Genomic DNA, 24,240 nt, shown 5'->3' with positions numbered 1-24,240 from the left:
CGTTTTAACTATGTTGATTCTTCCAATCCAAGAATATGAAATATCTTTCCATTTCTTTATATCTTATTGGATTTCTTTTAATAGGGTCTTATAGTTTTCACTACGTAAGTCCTTCACATGTTTCGTTAGATTTAATCCTAGGTATTCTTTTCGTTGTAATTGCCAAAGGAATTATTTTTACCACTTCTTTTTCTGACACTTCATTATTAGAGTGTAGGAACACTATGGATTTTTGAACACTGATTTTTGTATCCAGAAACTTTACTGCATTTGGATGTTATTTCCTTATTGCTTTTTCATTTAGATGATGTTTCTAGTAGTGTTCTTGTGGAGTCTTTATGGTTTTCTATATAGAGAATCATGTCATCCGCAAATAGTGACAGTTTGATTTCTTCATTTCCTATTTGGATGCCTTTTATACCTTTTCTTGCCTGAATGCACTCGCTGGGACCTCCAATGTTATATTGAATAACAGTGGTGATAGTGGACAGCCTTGCCTTGTTCCTGATCTTGGAGGGAAAGTTTTCAGTTTTTCACCATTAAGTATAATGCTGGCTGAGGGTTTGTCATATATGGCCTTAATTATGTTAAGGTACTTTCCTTCTATACCAATTTTGTAAAGCGTTTTGATCATAAATGGATGCTGTATCTTGCTGAAGGCTTTTTCTGCATCTATCGATATGATCATATGATTCTTATTTTTTAAGTTGTTTATGAGGTGTATCACATTAATCGTTTTGCGCATGTTGAACCATCCCCGTGCCCCCGGGATGAAGCCCACTTGATGGTGGGGTATAATCTTTTATAATCTTTTTCCGTATTTGGTTCGCTAGTGTCTTATTTAGGATTTTTGCATCTGTGTTCATAAGAGATATTGGTCTGTAGTTTCCTTTTTTTGTGTTACCTTTACGAGGTTTTGGTATCAGAGTAATATTGGCCTCGTAATATGAGTTAGGAAGTATTGCCTCCTCTTTGATTTTTTGGAAGAGTTTGAGGAGAATAGGTATTAAATCTTCTTTGAATGTTTGGTAGAATTCACTGGTGAAGCCATCTGGTCCTGGACTTTTACTTTTTTCGTAGGTTTTTGATGATTGTTTCAATTTCCATACTGCTGATCGGTCTATTTAGATTTTCCAGTTCTTCTTGATTCAGTCTAGGAAGGTTGCATGTTTCTAAGTACTGGTCCATTTCTTCTAGGTTATTAAATTTAGTGTTATATACTTTTTCGTAGTATTCTTGTATGACCCTTTGTATTTCTGCAGTGTCTGTTGTAATTTCCACGCTTTCGTCCCTGATTTTGTTTGTATCCTTTCTCTTTTTTTCTTTAGAGTCTAGCCAAGGGTTTGTCAATTTTATTAACCTTCTCAAATAACCAGCTCTTTGTTGAATTTATTTTTTCTATTTTTTTTTGTTTTGTTTTCCGTTTCACTTATTTCTGCTCTAATTTTGACGATTTCTTTCCTTCTGCTGACTGTAGGCTTCATTTGTTCTTCTTTTTCTGATTTTTTAAGATGAAGCGTTAGGTTGTTTACTTGGGCTTGTTCTTGTTTTTGGAGGTAGGCCTGTAATGATAGGAACTTTCCTCTTATGACCGCTTTTGCTATGTCCCAAGTTTTTATATATTGTGCTATCATTATCATACGTTTCTGTGTATCTCTTCAGTAACATGTTGTTTAATCTCCATGTATTTGTGGTTCTTCCTGATTCTTTTTGCAGTTGATCTCTAGTTTCAGAGCATTATGATCAGAGAATATGGTTGGTATGATTTCAGCCCTCTTATATTTGTTGCGGCTATCTCTGTGTCCCAGTATGTGGTCAATCCTTGAGAATGTTCCATGTGTACCAAAGAAGAATGTATAAGCAGCTGTTTTGGGATGAAAAGGCTCTGTAAATGTCAACTATGTCCAGTTGGTCTAATGTATCATTTAAGGATGTTATTTCCTTATTGCTTTTTTCATTTAGATGATGTATCCATATCTGACAGTGGGGTATTTAGGTCCCCTACTATGATAGTGTTTTGGTCTGTTTCTCCCTTTAGTTCTGTTAGTAATTGCTTTGCATATTTTGGGACTTCCTGATTGGGAGCATAGAAATGAATAAGTGTTATGTCTTCTTGGTGCGTGGTTCCCTCTGTCATTATGAAACGTCACTCCGTATCTTTCTCTACCTTTTTTATTTTGAAGTCTATTTTGTCCGATATTAGTACCGCTACTCCCTTTTTCTCTGAATGCCATTTGCTTGAAATATCATTTTCCACCCTTTCACTTTGAGTCCATATTTGTCTTTGGAGCTGAGCTGTGTCTCCTGGAGGTAACATATGGTTGGGTTTTGTTTTTTTGATCCATTCTGCAACTCTGTGCCTTTTAATCGGTGAGTTCAGACCATTTACATTTAGGGTGATTATTGAAATGAGGTCTTCCTATAGCCATTTTATCTCTTGCTTTCAGGTAGCTCGGTGTTTCATTGCTTCTTTGTCCTTGTGTTTCTGTTTTCTTTATTTTGTTTGGCTTTTGTGGGTTTTTCTTCTGGTTCTTCTTGTTTTATGTTATATACTTCAGTTCTGAATCTGGTTTGTGGCTACTATTACGAATATGTAAAGGATCGTTACATATAACAGTCATCTATTTTCTTCTGCATGTGCTTTATCTCCATTCCTCTTTGTGAATTTGGATCTTTAAGTCTTCCCCTTTTCAGTCATTGTTATTTCAGTTATGCTGAATGTTCAGTACTATCTTGCTTTAGCAATTCTTTTCTTATTATATAAGCTATAATGCCCTATTCTTAGTAAGGATTGCACTCCTTTGCTTCTATTTGCCTGATAGTCACTTTACTCCTACTTATATTTATTTTTTTGTCATTTTGTTTTCCTTGACCCCTTTCAGGATTTCCTGTAGTGCAAGTCTTGTAGTGGAGAATTTCTTCAGTTTTTGTATGTCTGGAAAGGTCTTAATTTCTCTTTCATATCTAAAGAATAGCTTAACTGGATACATTACTCCTGGCTGGTAGTTCCTTTCACTTAATAGTTTAAATATTTGAAACCATTCCTTTTTGGCTTATAAGGTTTGCTCTAAGACGTCCGAGGATAATCTAAGGTACCATTATAAATTACCGTTTTATAAATTACTGTTTCTTCTCCCTGTAAATTCTAATTTTGTCATTGATTTTTGATAACTTTAATACAGTGTGTCTTGGTGAAGGCCTTTTTAGGTTGAGATAATTGGGTATTCTGTTAACTTCTTGAATTCCAAGCTCCAGCTCATTCCTTAGATTTGGGAAATTCTCATCTACTAATTGTGTGAAAATGCTTTCTAGTCCCTGCTCCTTTTCTTCGCCTTCAATAATGCCCATTATGCTTTTGTTTCCTCTCCTGATTGTATCAACTAGTTCTTGAATTTCTCTTTCACTATTTTTCATTCTTCAGTTTCTCGCTTCTTCCTTTTGATTTATTTCTAAATTTCTGTCTTCGATATCACTGATCCTTTCCTCCGTTTGGTCGACTCTATTTCTCAAGCTTGCTATTTCATTTTTCAACTCTTGCAATGTGTTTTTTTACCTGCAGAAGATCTATTCTGTTTTTTTGGGTTTTTTGTTTGTTTGTTTTACTGAGGGCTACAGTCTCCTTGCTCTGCTTATCTAGTTTTTTCAGTTCCCGAAATTGTTGACATTACTCATTTCTCAACTCACTTGAGGTTTTTCAAAAGTACTATCCTGAATTTTCTATCATTTAAGTTACATATTTCTATGTCTGTAAGCTTATTTTCTGGAGATTTTTGTCTTTCTTTCTGAGACGCCTTGTCACCTTGGTTATTCATGATGTTTAATGGACTATTTCTCCAGGAGGGCATTCTGCTATTTTTCCAGAAAGATTTATTATATAAAGCCCTCTCTTTAGCCTGCTGCAAAGAAGGTGCTTTTCTTTTGTTTTCTAGTAGGTGACGTCTAAGCCTCTTGGATCCTTGCTTTATATAAAGCCTAAATAATGTCTTTATGTTCTTTTAATTTAATCATACTCGCTACCCTAAGTTTCAGTCCCTGTCAGTATCAGTGACAGTCTCAGCAGTGTTTACTCAGATTCCCATGGGGCTCCTCAGTGATCGGTCTCAGAGAGTATGGGGGGAGGGACTCTCTCCATTGGGAGTTGGGAGATGAGGCTCAGCCCGATTTTGCAACCATGCTGGTAAAAATCAACTGTTGTTTCTCTGTGCTCCCGTCCCACTTCTCTGTTTTCTGTTCTGATGATTGGGCCCTGCTGCTGGCTGCATGGAACTCACAGCACTTTTAGGCAGGGCTGTTCAGAGAAGTCACTGCACTTTTTCCCCTCCCCCTCCTTCCGCAGAGAGCTACTAGAGGCAGTTTCTTTATTTTTCCCAGTCCACTGCCTGACACCTGGAGTTCTGACCTATGGTAGCTCTTATGCACAGATCCTATGCTCAGATGTGCTTGTGTGCAGTTTGGGTGTTTTTTGTTGTGTTTTAGATGTTCAGCTTATTGTTGTTTCAAAGAGAGAGATGTGAGGACATCTCTTACTCCTCCATGTTTCTCTGCAATATAGCTCCACTCAAGATGATTTTAAAGATAATCCCTTTCTATTCTTCTTAGTCTGCCACCATTGATTGTCCGTTTCATTGAGATTTCAAAATGTATTAACATACACTTGTATATACTAGTTTTGTTTTGTCTCTTCATCTATAGTACTATTCAAATTTCTATATTATTCCTCTCAACTAGACCAAAGATAAACCTGCTTTTTTTCTTCCCAAAATACCAACTCCTGGATAATTTGATACATTTTGCTGTATAGTTATCATTTTTTTAAAAACCACGTTGATGTCCTTTTTTCACATGGTAGCTTATAAATGATTTTATTGTCAGAGAAATGATTAGCCAGATTCAATCTGTTAATTTCTACAATTGTTCTTTCTTTGTTGTTTTTAGGCACGAGATGTGCGTACCAATGAAGTGGTGGCTATCAAGAAAATGTCTTATAGTGGAAAGCAGTCTACTGAGGTAGGTGTGAAATATATATGTTCTTACTGTTATGTTAGAAAACAACATACTATTTTTGATTAGGGGTAGGTGGGAATTTTTTCCAAAATATACATAAGGAAAAGTTTACAAACATTAAGTGTATATCTCAGTGAATTTCTTTTCACATACTGAATGTACCCAAGTCAGTGGTAAAGCTTGAAAAAACTAAAACAAGAACAAAAAATAAATTCCTGCTTCTCATCCCACACCTATTAAGCCTATACACCCAAGAACCTGTGATTTTAGAGTTCCTTGATTACTTCTTAAGAATAACTATGTTTAGAATATGGCTTCAGTATATCATTTATGACCAGTGGTTTATCTGTATTGCCTAGTAGGTGTCAATGAGAAAAGCTCTTAGTAAAAATACATAGGAAAATGTTTTTATAATTCTTATTTTTTCTGTTAACTTTCCTAAGTAATAGCTAATTGTTCACTAGCATTTTAGAAAGTGTGCATTTACAAATTTATGTCTCAGAGTAATTACTTCATTTGAATTTAAAAAACAAACAAGACCTTAACATTTGGTAGGATATATAAGTCAAAGACACAATAGGTGAAATTTATGGTATATAAATTATATGTCAATAAAGCTGCAAGTAAGAAAGGGGAAATTGAATTTTGAAGAAAAATCACTAAATATGGTATATAATTTTCAACAACATTTGTGGTCTGTAGTTGTAAATTTTTAATAAGTCTCACTGATTATGTTTTATCAGACTAAAATTGTCCTACCTTGAATAATTTTATAAATTATATAATTAAGTTGTAAACTATATGAATGCAATTTCTTTTAAACTTGATATTTTGACATTTAACCTAAATATGACAAATAGAGCAAAGTTACATTTTCTTATTGACCCTTAATTAAGTAATTACTTTTTTCTTAGTAAATTTGTAAGGAAAAGCAGCTGTTCATAATTCTTTTTCTTACTTCTTTTTTCTTCCCACAGAAATGGCAGGATATTATTAAGGAAGTCAAGTTTCTGCAAAGAATAAAACATCCCAACAGTATAGAATACAAGGGCTGCTATTTACGTGAGCACACAGCATGGGTAGGTATTTGTTCTCCTTGTGATAGTTGATTTGGGCATAGAATTAATTAATTTAAGAATGTCTCTTAATGGTTATGTGAAGCTTGCAAAAACACCTTGAAATGTAGGAAATGCAGACAGCATTAAGGTAATGGCTATGTGTAGAGCCAGAGGGAAGGTAGAGTAATTAGGGGGATTGTTTCATAAACTATATAAATGTCTAAGCAATGTACTATATACTTGAAACTAGTAAAAAAAATATGTATATAGGAATGTAAAAAAAACGCGCCTTACAGTGTTATTTTATACTGAGAAAGGAAGAGCAGCTTTTCCTAGAACTCCTAGGCAATGAGAGATAATAGAATTTTTGCAAGTTTGCTGTAGAGTTTTAGCTGACCTTTATGCACATGGTACAATGTTCTTTGACATTTTTTAGTAGTTTGAAACTACTAAATGGTTTAGCAAACATTGTGATAGCAATTCTGTTACTCGAAGATAAAGTTACTGTATCTTCTTGACATAAATGTATTTAACCACCTAGTTCATGGTGACATCTTGGTGAATCATGGTAAAATTTGAACTGATTATGATTCCTCTGATGAATAATACTAAAGGTAGAGAATTGAGACACTTTATTGCAAGAAGTGGAGATTAATTTTGCCCTGTTATTACCACTGAGGTGACAAGGTTGTAATCCTATAATGCTATAGGCATAATAACTGCATCATTTAAGAGAAAAGCTAACTTTTCTTTAAACAAGAATGATCCCTTATTTTGAATAATGAATAAGCCACAGCTAATTATTTTTAGCGTACAGAACTTAGATTTGGATTTATATTCTTTGATGCATTTTTATCCAGTTTGATTTTGGTGGTGGTGTTTGTAGTGATACTCCTAAACTTAAGACTATGGTTAAAAAAAAGCGGCAACCCTGGACTGGTTGCTTCTCTGTCTCAAGTTTCTTCTCTGTAAAACAAGGAAATAATAGGGCCTATCTAATAAAGTGGATTAAATTAGTTGATATATATAAAATACCTGTCACATAGGAGGTACTCTGTTTGCTTTAAATGAAACATTTAAACTATAACCTAAACTTTGTACTTGTAGTTCCAGAGGGCAGTTTACTGCCCCCTAACTATTACCAGTATTGCTGTTAATAGGTTAATAGTAACAGAATATGTATATTTCGTTATAATTTTAGTTAGTAATATATATACACATCTTGTACAAGTGATTACATGTTGGTATCATAAAAAATTAAAGTATTGTTGGCTTAACTTTATATATACATTTAACAAATTGCTAAAATACATAAATACATTTTTAAGTTAAATGATGACTAGAGTTTATGTCTATCTTCTTGATCTCCTTGGTGAATTTATTCTATCTCAAATAGAATCTTTTCAGTAATATATTTTAATGCTTTTTAAATTTTTCTTCCCATATAGCTCGTAATGGAATATTGTTTAGGATCCGCTTCAGATTTGCTGGAAGGTAGGTTTCCTTTAAGTATGAAGAAAAAGTATTAGGAAAATAAAATGAGAATTTAGTAAGAGATTGTTTAAATAATGTAAAAACTTTCCAAAAGTGTAAAAACCTTAGCCTTTTCTAGATTCTCAGCATGGTATACACTATCCTCATTAAATTTTATGTAGTAGCATAAAATAGATGAATTTTCTTTCATTATGACTTAAGCATTTTTCTGTGGTCTTTTTCGTTCAGCTTGATTTGTTCCTTTTGTTCTGAATGAAGATATGTGAAAATAAAGGGAGAACTTCTCTTTTGTTACTTTTGATTTTGTAATCACCAAATAATTGTTAAATGTTGTTAACTTAGAGGAAAATCGGCTATGACCTATACTTTAACAGTTTGGCACAACCGTATACTAGTTACAATGTTCAATAGCCTTGTTTTATCTTGGGAAGCAAATCCCTTCTTGCTAAATATTAGTGTTTATAAATTGCCCCATGTATTAGATACTTATATTTATTATTTCAAACAAAAATGTTTTACATAATAATTATTTTCAAATAAATTCTTATTTTAAGTTCACAAAAAGCCATTACAAGAAGTGGAAATAGCAGCAATTACACATGGTGCTCTCCAAGGATTAGCCTACTTACATTCTCATACCATGATCCATAGGTAAGCACTTTGAAAATTATCATACATTAATAAGCAAATGGCTTGTTGCATTTATCAGCACTGGAACTCATTAACTCTGAAATTTTTGTTGGTTATAGCCAAATTAAAGCATTTCAGAATATTATAAACTCATATTTTTTAGATTAACCATGCCTTAAAAAGAACACACTGGAACACTTGATCTCTTTGTTTAGGATAATTTTTATCTTTGTCTACCCATGCTGCTGGGCTTTCTGAAATATGTGTATTTTATAGATTCGGGGCAGAAATTTAATTATATAATTATTTAATTTGTAGAATGGAAAGGACATTAGGGATCCATGTAGATCTTTTTTCGTTTTACAGATGAAGAAACTGATATCTCAATGTGTGACCAATTTCTGAAGTTTACAAAGCCAGATAGAGTAGACTAGAATTAAGCCTAGATCTTTTGTCTTTCTGGTAACTGATAATGCCAGATTTGTTCAATTGATTCCATGACATGGACATATAAAAGCTACTTAAGACTCTTTATACTTTTGAGTATTAATCCTTGAATCCTTGATAATGCATAGTAACTTTAAGATTTTACACCATTTTATAATGCGTTTTTAGTATTGGTATTGACTTTGCCTGTTTTAGAAGGAAACATTTTTTGATTATGTGAACCAGGTAATACATATTAAACTATATAGTAGAGTTATTGTGAGTTAATGGATTATCATTTTTTTAGTTAAGGATAGTAAGCCTAAGAGAAATCCAGTGCTAGTAGTAAGTGAATGGAAGAGACAGAATTAGAACCTAAGGCCTTCTCAACTTCAGAGTGTTTCTTCATTTTTTGAAAACAAATAGAGGGAAAATAGATTTAGTATCATAGCCATTATAGTACTATAGTAAGGATTAACAAGTGCTTGGAATATAGTCTTTTTTTTTAAAGGCTAAATATAATTATGGTACCCATTGGACATATTATATACTCCTATTTTATAAATATTCATAATTTTCTTAGTTTGCATGGATAGTATGTTTGCTTATTTAGAAAAGTAAGCTTGAAAGTAAATTAGGTTATGATTAATATTACGTTATCCATATATGCCAGTTGTCATTTTGTATGAAGTTAGAATTATGCTAAGCTTTGATATGAATAACGCTTTTTTAAAAAATTGGAGGCATATTTGCGATAACATGGATAGATCTGGAAGGTATTAGGCAAAGTTGAATAAGTCATTTAGAGAAAGACAAATACTATATGGTTTCCCTTATATGTGGAATCTAAAAGAAAACAAAACAAAAAACAGGCTCATAGAAACAGAGACCAAAAGGATGGTAACTGGAAGGGAGGGAGTTGAGTACATGAAAAGGAGAAGGCGAATATTCAATAATACTGTGATAAGTGTGTACAGTGTCAGATAATTACTATAATTAGTGGGGTGATCACATTGTAAAGTATAAAAATATTGAATCACTATATTGTATAACCAATATAAGATTGTATACCAATTATACTTACATTAAAATTTTTTTTAATTAAATATGAAAAAAATTGGTATATTTTTAAAAAAATTATTCCTGTATATTTTATGAATTCTATAATTTTTATTTTGGGATCTTAATGCTTTTTCCAATTGAGAGATTATTCTAGAAATTAATTATTTTGATTTCTTCTGTACTTTACAAATTTTTATTCAATTTTTATCATTTTCAACATAATCCAAAGAAAGGAAAAGAAATAATTTTCTGTGTTTCATAAACCCAGAGATATCAAAGCAGGAAATATTCTTCTGACTGAACCAGGCCAGGTGAAACTTGCTGACTTTGGATCTGCTTCCATGGCATCGCCTGCCAATTCTTTTGTGGGAACGCCATATTGGTAAGAGTGATCCTGTTTGGTATTAATCCTTGTAATTGAAATAGGCAATGTATGGTAGTACTTTTTCAGATGTCTTATCTTTTTCATGAAATATAATGCTATTTTGGACATTTTAACTTTAAACATTATAGTTTCAAATATAAATTTGGAGTGCTGTCCTCACATCTCCTATTTTTTCATTTGTCTCCTTTACATTTTCTTTCTTATTATCTGTGTTACATATTGGGTGTGGAAGTGAAGAAAATCAATACAAATTAAAGTAGGATGGAAGGGAAGAAATAGCTTAGATAATAGAGGCTTCGTTTATCCCTCTTGGAACCAAATCAAAGTTGCGACAAAACAAGGCGCAAACAGCAAGCAAAGTAGCCTGGGATCTAGATGAACAGAAGCACTACAACTAGGGAGAAAAATATGAAATCATCCTGCAATGGTAGAAGGTAGGAGTGGGCGAAGATGTGAGGCTGCTGGGTCCTTAGTAGCTGAGTGTGACAGAGTCTACAACAGCTCCAGACGCCTTATAAAGGAGCCGTGTTGGCAAGCAGACTTTTGTGGTAACAGACCTGCTTGATCTGACTACCAGTGCCAAGTTGGGTGTTTGGGGTGGGGCACCAAGGACTTACAAGGGAACACTTGAATTGTCGGAGTGAGGGCCAGAGGTGAGGCTCTCTTGAGCCAGAAGTGCCAGCAGTATTCATTGTTCCTCTGTTGAGTTCTCCTCTCTCCCAGTGTGCAGACTCAGGGCTGTCATAGCTGAGACATCATCGAACTGCATAACTGAGGACACTCTGCCCAGAGGATTCCCTGAAACTCTGCCCCCCCCATCTCGTGGCCCTATCCCAAGCCACATCCAGATGTATCCTTGGCGAGTTCGGTGCTCTTTGCTGAGCCAGCTCCAAGACTTATACTGGTGGCAGCTGACCTTGGTTTTTGGTGTGGCCTCTTGAGGCAACTATAAGCACAGCTTCTGTAGATTGGTTGCTGACTCTTAATAGGTGGCCCCAGAGGGGCACAGGCTGTAGCTGAACCCTTCTCAGGACTGTGCCATTGGACATCTACTACACAAAGCCATGCTAATACGACCAGGAGACTTAGGAGCTTTGCTTGGTACACAGAAACAGACACAGAAGGGCAGCCAAAATGGAAAGACAAAAAAGCAGAAACCATATGAGAGAATAGAACAGAGATCCAGGAATAATGCAGTCAAGCAATCTAACAGAGTTCAAAACACTGTTTATAAAGTTGCTCTATGAACTGAGGGGAAGAGTAGATGAACTCAGAACTTAAAGAGGTAAAAAAATGTAAAAATGGAAATGGAAATCATAAAAGGAAACCAGTCAGGAAAGAAGAACATATTATCTGAGATGAAGAGTACATTAGAGGAAATCAACAGAGTGGATAAAGAAGAGGATCGAACCACCGATATAGAGGATGGGGACACCAAGGACACTCAATCAGAACAGCAAGAAAAAGCCAAGACTATAATAATAATTTAAGGAGCCTATAGGACACAATTAATATAAAAATATCCGTGTCATAGGGGTACCTGAAGGAAAACAAGAAGTTGAACTATTTGAAGAGATAATGGTGGAAAACTTTCCTAATCTGGTGAAAGAAATAGACATACAATCCTAGGAAACTCAGAGTCCCAAAACAGATGAACCCAAAGAGACCCACACCAAGACACATTATAATTAAAATACCAAAGGTTAAATACAAAGAAAGAATTTTAAAAGCAGCAAGATAAAGCAGTTAGTTACCTATAAGGGAGCATCCAAAAGAAACTATGCAGGACAGAAGGGCTTGGCACAAAATATTCGAAGTGATAAAAACCCAGTATGTACAACCAAGAATACTTTATTCAGCAAAGCTATCATTTAGAGTCAAAGGACAGATAAAGAGCTTCCCAGACAAAACTAAGCTAATGGAATTCACCACGAGAAAGCCACTATTGCAGGAAATGTTGGAGGGACTTCTTTAAGAAGAAAAAATGTGTATCAAAATCATGAATAAAAAATGGTAATAACTGTGTATCTATCAATAAGTATCTCAAATGGAAAAGAATTAAGTGCTCAAACCAAAGGATAGGGTGGCTGAATGGATAAGAAAACAAGATCCCGACATATGCTGCCTACAAGAGACTCACTTCACATTAAAAGACACATATAGACTAAAAGGAAAGGGATAGAAAAAGATAATGCCTTGATGGACCTACAGGGTATTGCGCTGCATAAAATAAGATAAAGACAAATATCGCATGATTTCATACATATGTAGAATCTAAAGAATAAAATAACAGCAAAAATGGAAATAAACTCATAAATACAGAGAATATTTTGAGGGCTACTGGATGGGAAAGGGATTAGGGGAGATGGCTAAAAAGGGCAAAGAGATAAGAAGTACTCATGAATAGTTACAAAATAGACATGGAGATAAAAAGTGTATCATAAGGAAAATAGTTAACAAATATGTCATAAGGGGGAAGTGGAGTACTAGATTTAGTAGGGTAATCACTGTGAGTTTTATAGATCTCTAATCACTATGCTGTACAATTGAAACTAATATACTGTTGTATGCCAACTATAATTGAAAAAAACTCTTTGAATTGTACAATGTAAGTACAAGCAACTAATTGTCTATTATATTTCAGTAAAGCCAGGGAAAAAAAATTGAAGTGGGGAGAAGATCGAAATGCTAAGTGGAAATTTGTGTGTTTTCTTTAGATTTATATTTACTACGTATCAGTGATCTTCAGACTAAGGGTGCCTCAAGACTGATAGCTAATTTGGAATCTTGTGTTTTGTTTTTATTTTTTATTATGGAGAATTTCAAATAGACATAAAAATTGACAAGTATATAATAAAACCTCACATATCAATTGCTTATCCCAACAACATTATCCCATGGCCAGTCCTGCCTTATGTACTTACTCCTCTCTCTTTCTTCTCTACCTACTGGGTTATTTTAAATCAAATTCTAGATATCAGATTTTAACCTTAAATAATTTTGTATTAATGTCAGCAAGTTTGAAGGGAATAATTTTCCAGATCTTCAACTTTTAACCATATGTGTATGAGAGTGGTGTCGTAGGTCCACTACATCTTTTTTTTTTTTTCTGACATGCCTTTCACATCTCTTTTCTCCCACTTTATAAAAGAAAAAAAAAAATTACCCATCCTGAATATTACGATGATGCATTGCTCTGGGATGTAAAAGTCTCAAAGCAACACCAGAGGGACAGTTTCAAAATATATATAGCATCTACGAGAAATGTTGAAGAGTCAGGACACAGCTCTTGGTAAGGCCTTGTGCCTTTTCAGCCATCTCCCTTCCTTCATTTTACTCCTTGTTTTTTCTTTCTCCCCAATTATCTTCCCTCCCTTCTTTTTTTCTAGTGTAGAATTTATAACTGAGTTGGTTGTCATGAGAACACATTAACATTTATTTGTATTAAAAATGAAGTCAAACTTTTTCTGACCAATGATTCTGATTTGATTGATTGATATGACCATGAACACTGGTTTTTCTAATTAAATTACATGGCAGTATTTTTGATAAATTGGATGAGCTATTCTGTGGCTCCAAGTTTTAAGTATCTTTAAATCATATATGCAGTATACTATGTGTGTGTGTGTTCATCTATTAAATTTTTAAAATTTATTGACTCAAAAATGTGCAAGGGGATACATAGTTTTTATGAATTTATTTAAGGTAAATAAATAAAAAAAATTTGAAGATCACTGCTCTAGAAGACCAAAAATTTTTTATATGAATCCTAGTTTAGATAGCATACCCTTCCCTTCTGTTAAAAAAGTGTTCTGTAATATTTCTTAATGGTTCCCTCTTTAGAAATTAATGGTGAATATTAGCTATTAAGAAGATCCTAGGAAGTTCTACAATAAAAAAAACAAAATTACTTGTTTAATTTAGTAAGTTCCCAAACTTACTCCAACATCTTAAAGAACACATTGGAAACACCCTGTCATTTACAATTGAAAGTTCATTTTATCTGCATATTTATTAATTTGTGTATAGTGTATTTGGAAACAGGAACTAGGCACATATTTATATGTCTTTACATAATGCACACATGCATGGGTGCACATGCACACACACATAAGCCCCTGGTGATAGTCTCATTGAAGCAGTCAACAACTGTTTTAAGTGTCTGTCTGTGCTTAACACAAGTGCAAATTAAGTGTAAGGTTAAAGTACCATCAAGAACATTATAGACTCTAGTCGAAGACATGAATTGATGTTTCATTTTATAACTAAGACTCTTACATGGTTAATAATTGTCTGAATATTTTAGTTTTGAGCTGCCCTAGCCTCTTTTATTGTGGAATACTATTCTTTGAAAGAAAGACTGACAAACGATGGTTATTCAGTGTTATTGTGGTAGATATTTTCTGAAATTAATGGCGTGAGCTTGTCACTTCAAAGAAAATAGCTGTCGTTCACTGCCAATGATAGAATTCAGTCTTTCTAGCAAAAATTAGACTTTTGTAATGGGACCCTGAGACCAAAATTTGAGAACCACTGGCTTAAAGGATATACAGTATTAGAATCTGCAAACTTAAAACAGATGCAGAATACAGCCCTGTTCTGGGGCATCTTTCCTTCAGGAAGTTATTATGTGATCATGACAGATGGTGAGAATGAGTCTCACATTATCTGTGCAATGTAAATATTTACTTCGCAACCTGTAATGCATTCATTTCCTTTTATAAAAATTATGTCCAGATATATTGTCTGCAATTCACATAGGTGTTCTCCATATAGATGTTCATTATATTTTTAATAAATAATATACATTTTTTAAACTTTAATTTAAATCACATTTTATGTTTTAGGATGGCCCCAGAAGTAATTTTAGCCATGGATGAAGGACAGTATGATGGCAAAGTAGATGTATGGTCTCTTGGAATAACATGTATTGAACTAGGTAAGCATTCTTTTTTTATTAACTGTACAGTAAGTTTTGATCAATGTTTTTCCTCAATGTCTGTACCAAATTACAGGCTTTTATTTTTTTATGTCATTTATTAAGGAGAAAAAAACTTAGAGTTTTCACTTTGGTGATCTGGTAATTTACATATGTATACGTATTGTTTAGGTTTATTTGCTTCATTAAATTAGGTCTAAAATAATTTTCCACTGTGGCTTTAAGTTTGAAGTATCTTTGTTCAACATTAATGAGTATTTGTCAAACACCTAGAATATGTCTATGGTTACTAGATTTACTATCTATAGAAGGTCTCTAAAGCATTCATGAATTTCCCCTACCTGGGATAATTATGACCTTGAGCTAGGTATGAGAATTAGATGTCAGGCTGTATACCATTGTAGCAGTTTAATTTTATGCACACATTTTATTCTGTTGCCCATAAGTGGAGCTATGCTTAAGGCAGTGGACCATCATAACTTTATTAACATTCCCCTTGTATATGAGCCAGGTGGGTAATTGAATTGTCACTGTAATTAAAGACATGACCATCTTCTTGCTCTTGATTCCCCCAAGCTTCCCTCCATTAGCCCAATACCTTTTTCTTTTCCTTCTAAGAATATTCCATTGAACTTTATTTAAAAGTGGAAAATATTGAGTCACGACAGGATTAAAAATAACACATTAAAAGTAAAATTCATGTGTAACTTGGATAAATCATTATCAACCTGGATTTGTCAGTAGTTTTCTGAAACAAGTAGATAGGGAAATTGAGATATAATAAAAGCAAAGCTTGCTTGTCAATACACAGTAGATAAATATTGTAATTTCCATTACAAGACTTTCTATCTTTCGGTCTAATATTTTTCCAAAATAATCTTTAAATATTTTTACTTCTGTTGGAATTCCTACATAAACCATTCCCTTCAGGGTTTATATCATATTTATTTTAAAGTTTGACAACATCAGTAACCAGAGGTTTGGAGATTTTCATGTCATTCTAATCTGAATTCTTAGTCTCAATTTGAGGTTTATAAAATGTTTCCTAAATTTGAAAGTATGTGTAAGTGTCTTAAACTCTATTTTTTTATCCTTGATTCTTCTTACTGGAAGATCCTAATTAATTTCTTAAGAAACCTGGATAAATGTAGAGAAGCTGGTTAATGTCCTGCCCATGGGGTATTTTTACATACTATGTCCCTTTGTGATAGTGAAATTGCATTAATGGTCCTATTAGATATCATTGATATATTTTAATATTTACTTGCTTAGAAAATATTAATTGGCTGATTGTACTCCTCAGGAAGAAATCTGTCTAAACTATGCGGTTTCTGCGAAATGGCTTCTTATTTTTCTAGGTTTTCTAGCTTTTTATTATAGTTCATAATATAGAATTCTTTCACAATGAGAGTTTTTACACTTATAACAAAGCAACTTCAGAAGCTGTGACTGTCTTTATATAATTTTAAATGAATGAGGCATACATTTATCATCTTCAACTATTTTTTTTCCCTACTCCAGTCTGCCCTGCCTGACCACAGAAAGACCCTGGCTCCATTTCACTTCTCAAACTTCATGCAATCCCTGCCTTTTTCTCCCTGTACTCCAAGACTTCCAAATATAACTTTTATAATTCTGTTATTTTTGACATTATAATAGCCCTTAATTCATTTTTTTTCATACTGTAACTATTCCTTATTTTGGAGTCCTGTTCAACTTTTTAAATAGTCTATCATGATATTTTTTAGGTTTTAGGTTTTTACTTACAAATGTTTTGAATTATGAAGTGCTAAGTCAGGAACTGTATTTTAAGGATGATTCCGATTCCAGGGGAAAGGTCTAGAATAGCACAGGCCAATAAAACTTTCTGTAGCGATAGAAATATTCTATATCTGCATGGCTTTCTAGTACTTGAAATGTGGTTATTGCAACTGAGAACTAAATTTTAAATTTTGTTTTCATTCATTAAATAGTCACATATGGCTAGTGGCTACCCTGCTAGACAATATGTGTCAAGAGGCATGATTTTCAATGCAAATTGGATATGTAGTCTTGGGAAATATTTTATTTTTTATTTTATTTGTTTCAAGTATACAGTACATGGGTTAGACATTTATATAGTTTATAAAACGATCCCCAATTGTTCTCTCTCTCCTCCGGCTAGCCAGTAATACATCAATGCTAACTGCATTCCCTATGCTGTGCTCCCCATCCCCATGACCATCTATCAGCTACTTATTTGTACTTCTTTAACCCTTTACCCCATCCTCCCAGTCCCCCAAACCTCCTCCCTTCTGTCTGTCACCAGATTGCCCTCTATGTTTGTGAGTCTGTTTTTGATTAGTTTGTTTTATTTTTATTCCTTACATTTCACATATAAGTGAAATCATATGGTATTTATCTTTTCTCTGACTTCATTCAGCATAATAATCTCTAGGTCCATCCATGTTGTTGCAAATGGTAGGATTTCATTTTTTTAATGGCTGAATAATATTCCATTGTATATGTGAACCATAACTTCTTTATCCAGTCTGTTGATGGGCATTTAGGTTGTTTCTATATCTTGGCTATTGTAAATTGTGCTGCCATGAATATTGGGGTGCATAGATCTTTATGAATTATTGTTTTATTTTTATTTATTTATTTTTTTGGATAAATACCCAGAAGTGCAATTGCTGGGTCAAAAGGTATATCCATTTTTAATTTTTTGAGAAACCTCCATACTGTTTTCCATAGCAGCTGTACCAATTTGTAATCCCACCAATGTATGAGGGTTCCCTTTTCTCCACATCCTCACAAACACTTGTTCTTTGATTTATTAATGATAGTTATTCTAACAGGTGTGAGGTGATATCTCATTTTAATTTGCATTTCTCTGATGATTAGTTACCTGTCTGATTATATGTCTGTTGGCCATCTGTATTTCTTCTTTGGAGAAGTATCTGTTCAGGTCTTCTGCCCATTTTTTAATTGGATCGTTAGTTTTTTTGTTGTTGAGTTGTGTGAGTTTTTTATATATTTTGGATATTAACCTCTTATCAGATGTATCATTAGTGAATATCTTCTCCCAAGCAGTCGGTTGTCAGTCTTGGGAAATTTGTTATGTGTTTTTCTACTTTAAAATAGGGATATTGAATTAAAGAAAATTATTTTTTGTACATAAGAGAACAAACAAATCAATTGTGCTATTCTTGATTTTGATAAATATAGATCTAAATAAATACAATTCACTCATACTTTGTTATCATAAAGGTTAAAATAATTTGGTTATGTCTTACAATCAAGAAATCTTAAAGTGCAGGATTTTTCATAGTTGAGTTTGTATGTTTGTTTATAATTAATCTGATGAAAAAGATACCTAGTTGTTTTTTAGGTTATGCGCACCGTCATACAATCATCTTTATAAAAATAAAATTTATCATTTTTTCTCATTAAAAAGGTATGTTGAGGATATCAAATTTCAAAAATATATAAAGGAATAAAAATAAAATAAAGCAACTATAACACCAGCAATTTGTTCATCGATACACAGGATAAAAAGTTGTAAATTGTAACAAAAATGAGAAAGTGTGGGGAGTATACATGTAGAGCTTTAAAATTCATTTGCTTTTAGTTATGAACATAAAATAGAGTATTATAATGTTAAGTTGTTTTATGTAAACTTCATGATAACCACAAAGTAAAAACCTACAGTCAAGACACAAAAGATAAAGAGAAAGGAATCTGAGCATACCACTAAAGAAAATCGTCAAATCACAAAGGAAGCAAGCTAGAGAAGAAGGGAACAAAGGAATCAGAGAAGAGTGAACAAAATAGCAATAAGTAGATATCTATCAATAATTACTTTAATTGTAAATGGAATAAATTCTTTGTTCAAAAGACATGTAATGGCTGAATGGTTTTAAAAAAGTAAGATTCATCTATATTAGTCTTACAAGAGACTCTTCAGATGTAAAGATACACACAGACTCAAAGTAAAAGGGATGGAGAAAACCTTCCATGCAACTATAAGCCAAAAAAAAATATGGGACATCTATATTTATATCAGACAAACAGACTTTAAAACAAAGATTGTAATAAGAGACAAAGAAGTGCATTACCTAGTGATAAAGAGGTCAGTACAACAAAAAGATAAAACATTTCTAAATATTTATGCACCCAGCATAGGAGCACCTAAATATATAATGCAGTATTAACAGACCTAAAGAGAGAAATGGACAGCAATACAATAATAATAGTATAAGACTTTAATACCCTACTTTCATCAATCAGTAGATCATCCAGACAGAAAATCAGTATGGAAACATTACCCTTAAATGACACCTTCGACCTGATTGACTTAACAGACATATGCAGAACATTCCAACCGAAAGTAACAAAATACACATTCTTCTCAAGCACATGTGGAACATTCTCCAGGATAGATCACGTTAGGCCATAAAACAAATCTTAACAAATCTAAGATTGAAATCATACTAAGCATCTTTTCTGATCACAATGGTCTGAAATTCGAAATCATTTACAAGAAGAAAACTGGGAAACTCACAAAATATATGGAGATTATACAACATGCTACTGGAGAGAAGGGAGCCAGGAGGAGTGGGGATGGGCACACTGGTGGCAGGGAGTGGAATCTGAGGAGAGGGTTCCCAGACTTGGGAGTCTCAATGAGCCCAAAGGGTGGAGGGCTGTCTTTCCAGATCCCAAGGCACACAGGGGAGTTAGTCCACTCCAGTTGGCCCAGGAAGTGTCACTGCTTCTAGCTTGACTTGGTCTCGGTTGTTCGCATCACCTTCGGCCATAGTCACTGACAGGACACAGAACCCCAGAGAAGGTCAAGTAGGCCCCAGAAGAGATCGGCACACTAACTGCCTCAGCCTCTCCCACAAGCTTCAAGGCGCCTATTCCCTCTCCGCTATCCCAACGCAGGGTCTATCCAGCCCAGGGTTGATGGCAATGATTTTCCATGTACAGCTGCTCCTAGAGAATTAGTCAGCTGGGGAAAACAGACCAAAGAAGGACATTTCCTATGGGAGTTGGGAGGGATTAGACCAGCCGCAGCCCGGCCCTGGGCTGAGAGGACCAAATGGCAAGGTTTGGGGTTGGGACCACTGGGGCACAGAGTGATTCATGAAGACCCTCATCTCCAAGGCCATGATGCATAGGGTCCTATGAGGGCTCCAGGGCAAGTGGAGACCTTGTAGGTGGTGGCAGGGCTATGGGGAGGGGAGGGATCCGGCCAAGTCTGAGAGGCCCAGAGTCAAGATTTTCAGCCTGAGGCTCAGAGGCCAGGTCCCCTGGGTGGTGCTAAAGAGATCTGGGCCCAGATTTCAGGGTACTCAGGCCAGGTTACACAATAATCTATTGCTTCCTCATTGGGAATCAGTAGGAGTGGACTGGAACACTTCGCCATGGTACCTCGAGACTCTATATATGCAAAGTCCTGACTCAATAGGGAGCCCTAAAGAGTCTCTCAAGCCTGAGGGAGGGAGCTCCCCTCCAGGAGCGTGCCTGGGAGCAAGAGAGGGGGCTGTGATCTGTAGGAAGTGAAGAGAGGGGGGAGGCCAAAATAAAACAACAGCAATAACATGCTACTAAACAACTAAACAACTAATCAAAAGAAATTTTAAAAATCTCAAGACAAATGAAAATAGAAATACAGCATCCAAAATATATGAGATGCAGGAAAAGCAGTTCTAAGGGAGGTTCTCAGTGATAAATACCTACATTAAGAAATAACAATCCCAAATAAATAATTTAATTTTACATCTCAAGGGACTAGAAAAATAACTAAACCCTAAGTTTGTAGAAGGATGGAAATAACAAAGATCGGTGGAAGTAAATGAACTGCGGAATTAAAAAAGTCGATAGAAAAGATTAAGTGAAACACTAAGAGCTAGTTTTTTGAAGAACAAAATAGAACTAGACTCACCAAGAAAAAGAGTAAGGACTCAAATAAATATAATCAGAAATGAAAGGCAACATTACAGCTTATACCACAGAAATAATGAGATAGAGATTGCAGTTGACCCTTGAACAATGCAGAGCTTAGGGGTGCAGACCCCTGTGCAGCTGAAATTCCATGTATAGTTTTGACTTACCCGGATCTTAACTACTAATAGCCTACTGTTAATTGGAAGCCTTACCAATAACATATAAACAGTCAACACATATTTTGAATGTTATATGTATTATATACCGTATTCTTAAAATAAAGTAAGCTAGAGGAAAAAATGTTATTGAAATCATAAGGGAGAGAAAATACATTTACATTACTGTATTTGTCAATACCTTAAGTTTATGTCATCTGTTTACAAGATGAATCATCTGTCAGTACCTACATCAGTATTGTCTGATATACAAAACACTGTAGATGTTATACATGTTACTAAAATTATATATAAAAAATGTAAAGATAATGTGAAAAAATTATACTTATTTACAGGTGTGACAATTCGTACATCAGTAACAAAGAATAAGCGATATAAATGCTTTATGATATCCTGGCATAATTGACATTATTGCTTCATGGTAGTAAGAAAATCTCCAAAAAAATTTCCAATATATTTATTTTAAAAAGTCCGTAAATAATTGGAGCCACACAATTCAAATCCATGTTGTTCAAGGGTCAGATTATACTATGAACAATTATCCATCAGCCTAAAAGACATGGATAAATTCCTAGAAGCATCCAACCTACTGAGACTGAATCATAAAGAAATAGAAAATCTGAACAGACTGATTACTAGTAAGAAGATTGAATCAGTAATCAAAAACTTCCCAATAGACAAAAGTCCAGGACCAAATGGCTTCACTGGTGAACTCTATGAAACATTTCAAGACTTAATACCAATCCTCCTCAAACTCTTCCAAAAATAAAAGAGGGTATACTTCCAAACTCATTTTTCAAAGCCAGCATTATTACCCTGATGCCAAAATCAGACAAGGACACTTCAAGATGATCATCTTAGTAGATGCAGAACAAGCATTTGACAAAATTCGACATTCATTTATGATAAAAACTAACCTGAGTATAAAGGGAATGTACCTAAACATACTAAAAGCCATTGTGACAAGCCCACAGCTATTGTGACAAGCCCACAGCTAACATGATGAAAAGCTAAAAGCTTTTCCTCTAAGATCAGGATCAAGAAAGGATGCTCACTCTTGCCATTTTTATTCGATATAGTATTGGAAGTGCTAGCCAGAGCAGTTAGGCAAGATAAAGAAATAAAAGGCATCCAGATCAGAAAGGATGAAGTAAAACCGTCATTATTTGCAGATGACATCATATTATATATAGAAAATTCTAAAGATTCCACCAACACATTTTAGAATAAATGAATTCAGTAAAGTTGCAGGATATAAAATCAATATACAAAAACAGTTGCATTTATATACACTAATAACAAACAGAAGTTAAGAAAACCGTCCCATTTACAGTTACATTAAAAAGAAATATATAGGAATAAATTTAACCAAGAAGGTGAAAGACCTGTACACTGAAAAAACTATAAGACACTGATGAAAGAAATTGAAGATACAAATAAATAGGATATTCTGTGCTCAGAGAATAGAGGAATTAATATTGTTAAAATGTCCAAACTACCCAAAGTACGATCAACAGATTCAATGTAAAACCTATCAAAATTCCAGTGGCATTTTTCACAGAAATAGAACAAACTCCTAAAATTTGTATGAAACCACAAAACATTCTAAAGAGCCAGAACAATCTAGAGGAGGAAGAACAAAGCTAGAGGCATCATGCTTCCTGACTTAAAACTGTATTTGAAAACTGTAACAATTGAAACAGTACGGTATTGGCATAAAAACACACACATAGATCAATGGAAGAGACTAGAGAGCCCAGAAGTAAACTTATGAATATATGGTCAATTAATTTATGACAGAGGAGCTAAAAATGAGGATAGGACAGTCTCTTCAATAAATGGTAATGGGAAAACTGGACGGCCACATGCAAAAGAATGAAACTAAATTACTATGTTTTATCCTACACAAAAATCAACTCAAAATTTACTTTTACGGAAATAATCCACATTTGATAGAGACATTTGAGAGACATGTACAAGATAATAAGGAAAAGGATCTCTGTTACTTTTTTAAAAAATAAATTTAGTTTAAATCATATTAGTGTAGTAGTAGCTTATAAGAATTTGAAATAGAAAGTGTTACTTGAATTCACCAAAGTCTGCCACATTTTAGATTTGACAGATTTTTTTAGCTAAGTTCACTGTTCTTTGACAGATTTGAGAAATATTTAATTTTGTACTAAATGACAAAATCAAAAAGCATATTTTCGATACACTGATGGTACACCATTAAAAGATTTAAATATTTTATTAAATTATCATAGAAACAAGTTATTTCATTCATTCAGAATTTCTTTAGTAACTCCATCCCCTTCCCAGATTATTTAGCTGGTGAACCATGGATGGAGTGTCAGAGTCATGTGATTAGAGGAAGGGTTCCCACAGACCAATGGCCTCATATATGGAAACAGAATCTGATGAGGGTATTCATGCAGGTGGGTAGTCAAGTTTGGAAATTCAGAGCCCTAGTGGGGTGACTGAGGCATTTATACATAGAGGTGGCTCAGCATTGGATGTCAGAGCCCAAGGGGGTTGAGGAGGTGACAGCAGGGAGAGTGTCCTAGTGTATAGGGTCAGAGTCAAGAGGATGTACATTTTGAGGGTTGGCCTGACATAGTGGCAGTGTCTCAGCAAAAAGAATAGGGCTTCCTTCACAAGGACTGATGAGGAGGATCTCACTGCAGTTTGGATCTGGTATCAGAAACTGAGTGGATGAAGATGACATTCACACTGAAGAATGACTTGTAATGGAGCTTCAAAGGGAAAGGTGAGGCATCTGTTCAGGAAAGAGGGTGGTGACAAAGATGGGAGACATACAGGGAGAATTTCTCAAATAAGAAAATATATTAAGGATAATGAGATCAAAGGTTTTCATTGTCAGAGAAAGATTTTAAAAATAATGGAAAGAGAAAGCCAGAATAAATACTATTCAGTGAGATCTGAGATAGTTATAAATGCAGTTGTTTTCAGTAAACATATATGGACGTTTAATGTGCATGTATGTATAAAATATATTGTTTGTATGTATGTGTTCCCTAACTCTGTCTAGTGAGAAGATCTAAGCAGTGATACCTCAGTAGCAGTGAGCACACATATTGCCATAGCTCTTTCAAGAAATGGTTGATCCAGTGG

The 24,240-nt window shown here is 34.2% G+C and overlaps 1 protein-coding gene across 2 annotated transcripts in view; it reads left to right on the top strand.

Annotated features, from left to right (window-relative positions):
- The window catches only part of TAOK1 (TAO kinase 1), a 134,400-nt gene that overhangs the window by 68,786 nt on the left and 41,374 nt on the right, over positions 1 to 24,240 (top strand). The window contains exons 3-8 of one of the 2 annotated variants that reach the window (XM_036222273.1): positions 4,936 to 5,007; positions 5,982 to 6,083; positions 7,511 to 7,556; positions 8,111 to 8,207; positions 9,943 to 10,056; positions 14,907 to 14,998. In XM_036222273.1, the coding sequence (XP_036078166.1) occupies positions 4,936 to 5,007; positions 5,982 to 6,083; positions 7,511 to 7,556; positions 8,111 to 8,207; positions 9,943 to 10,056; positions 14,907 to 14,998 (523 nt within the window). Of the gene's footprint in view, positions 1 to 4,935; positions 5,008 to 5,981; positions 6,084 to 7,510; positions 7,557 to 8,110; positions 8,208 to 9,942; positions 10,057 to 14,906; positions 14,999 to 24,240 lie in introns of those variants that run through there. The other variant, XM_036222274.1, reaches the window with a different exon arrangement.

Source organism: Rousettus aegyptiacus, unplaced genomic scaffold (assembly GCF_014176215.1).
Source record: "Rousettus aegyptiacus isolate mRouAeg1 unplaced genomic scaffold, mRouAeg1.p scaffold_m13_p_6, whole genome shotgun sequence".
NCBI lineage: Eukaryota > Metazoa > Chordata > Mammalia > Chiroptera > Pteropodidae > Rousettus > Rousettus aegyptiacus.
The sequence above is the reverse complement of the archived record's forward strand: the minus strand, read 5'-3'. Positions and strand labels throughout refer to the sequence as shown.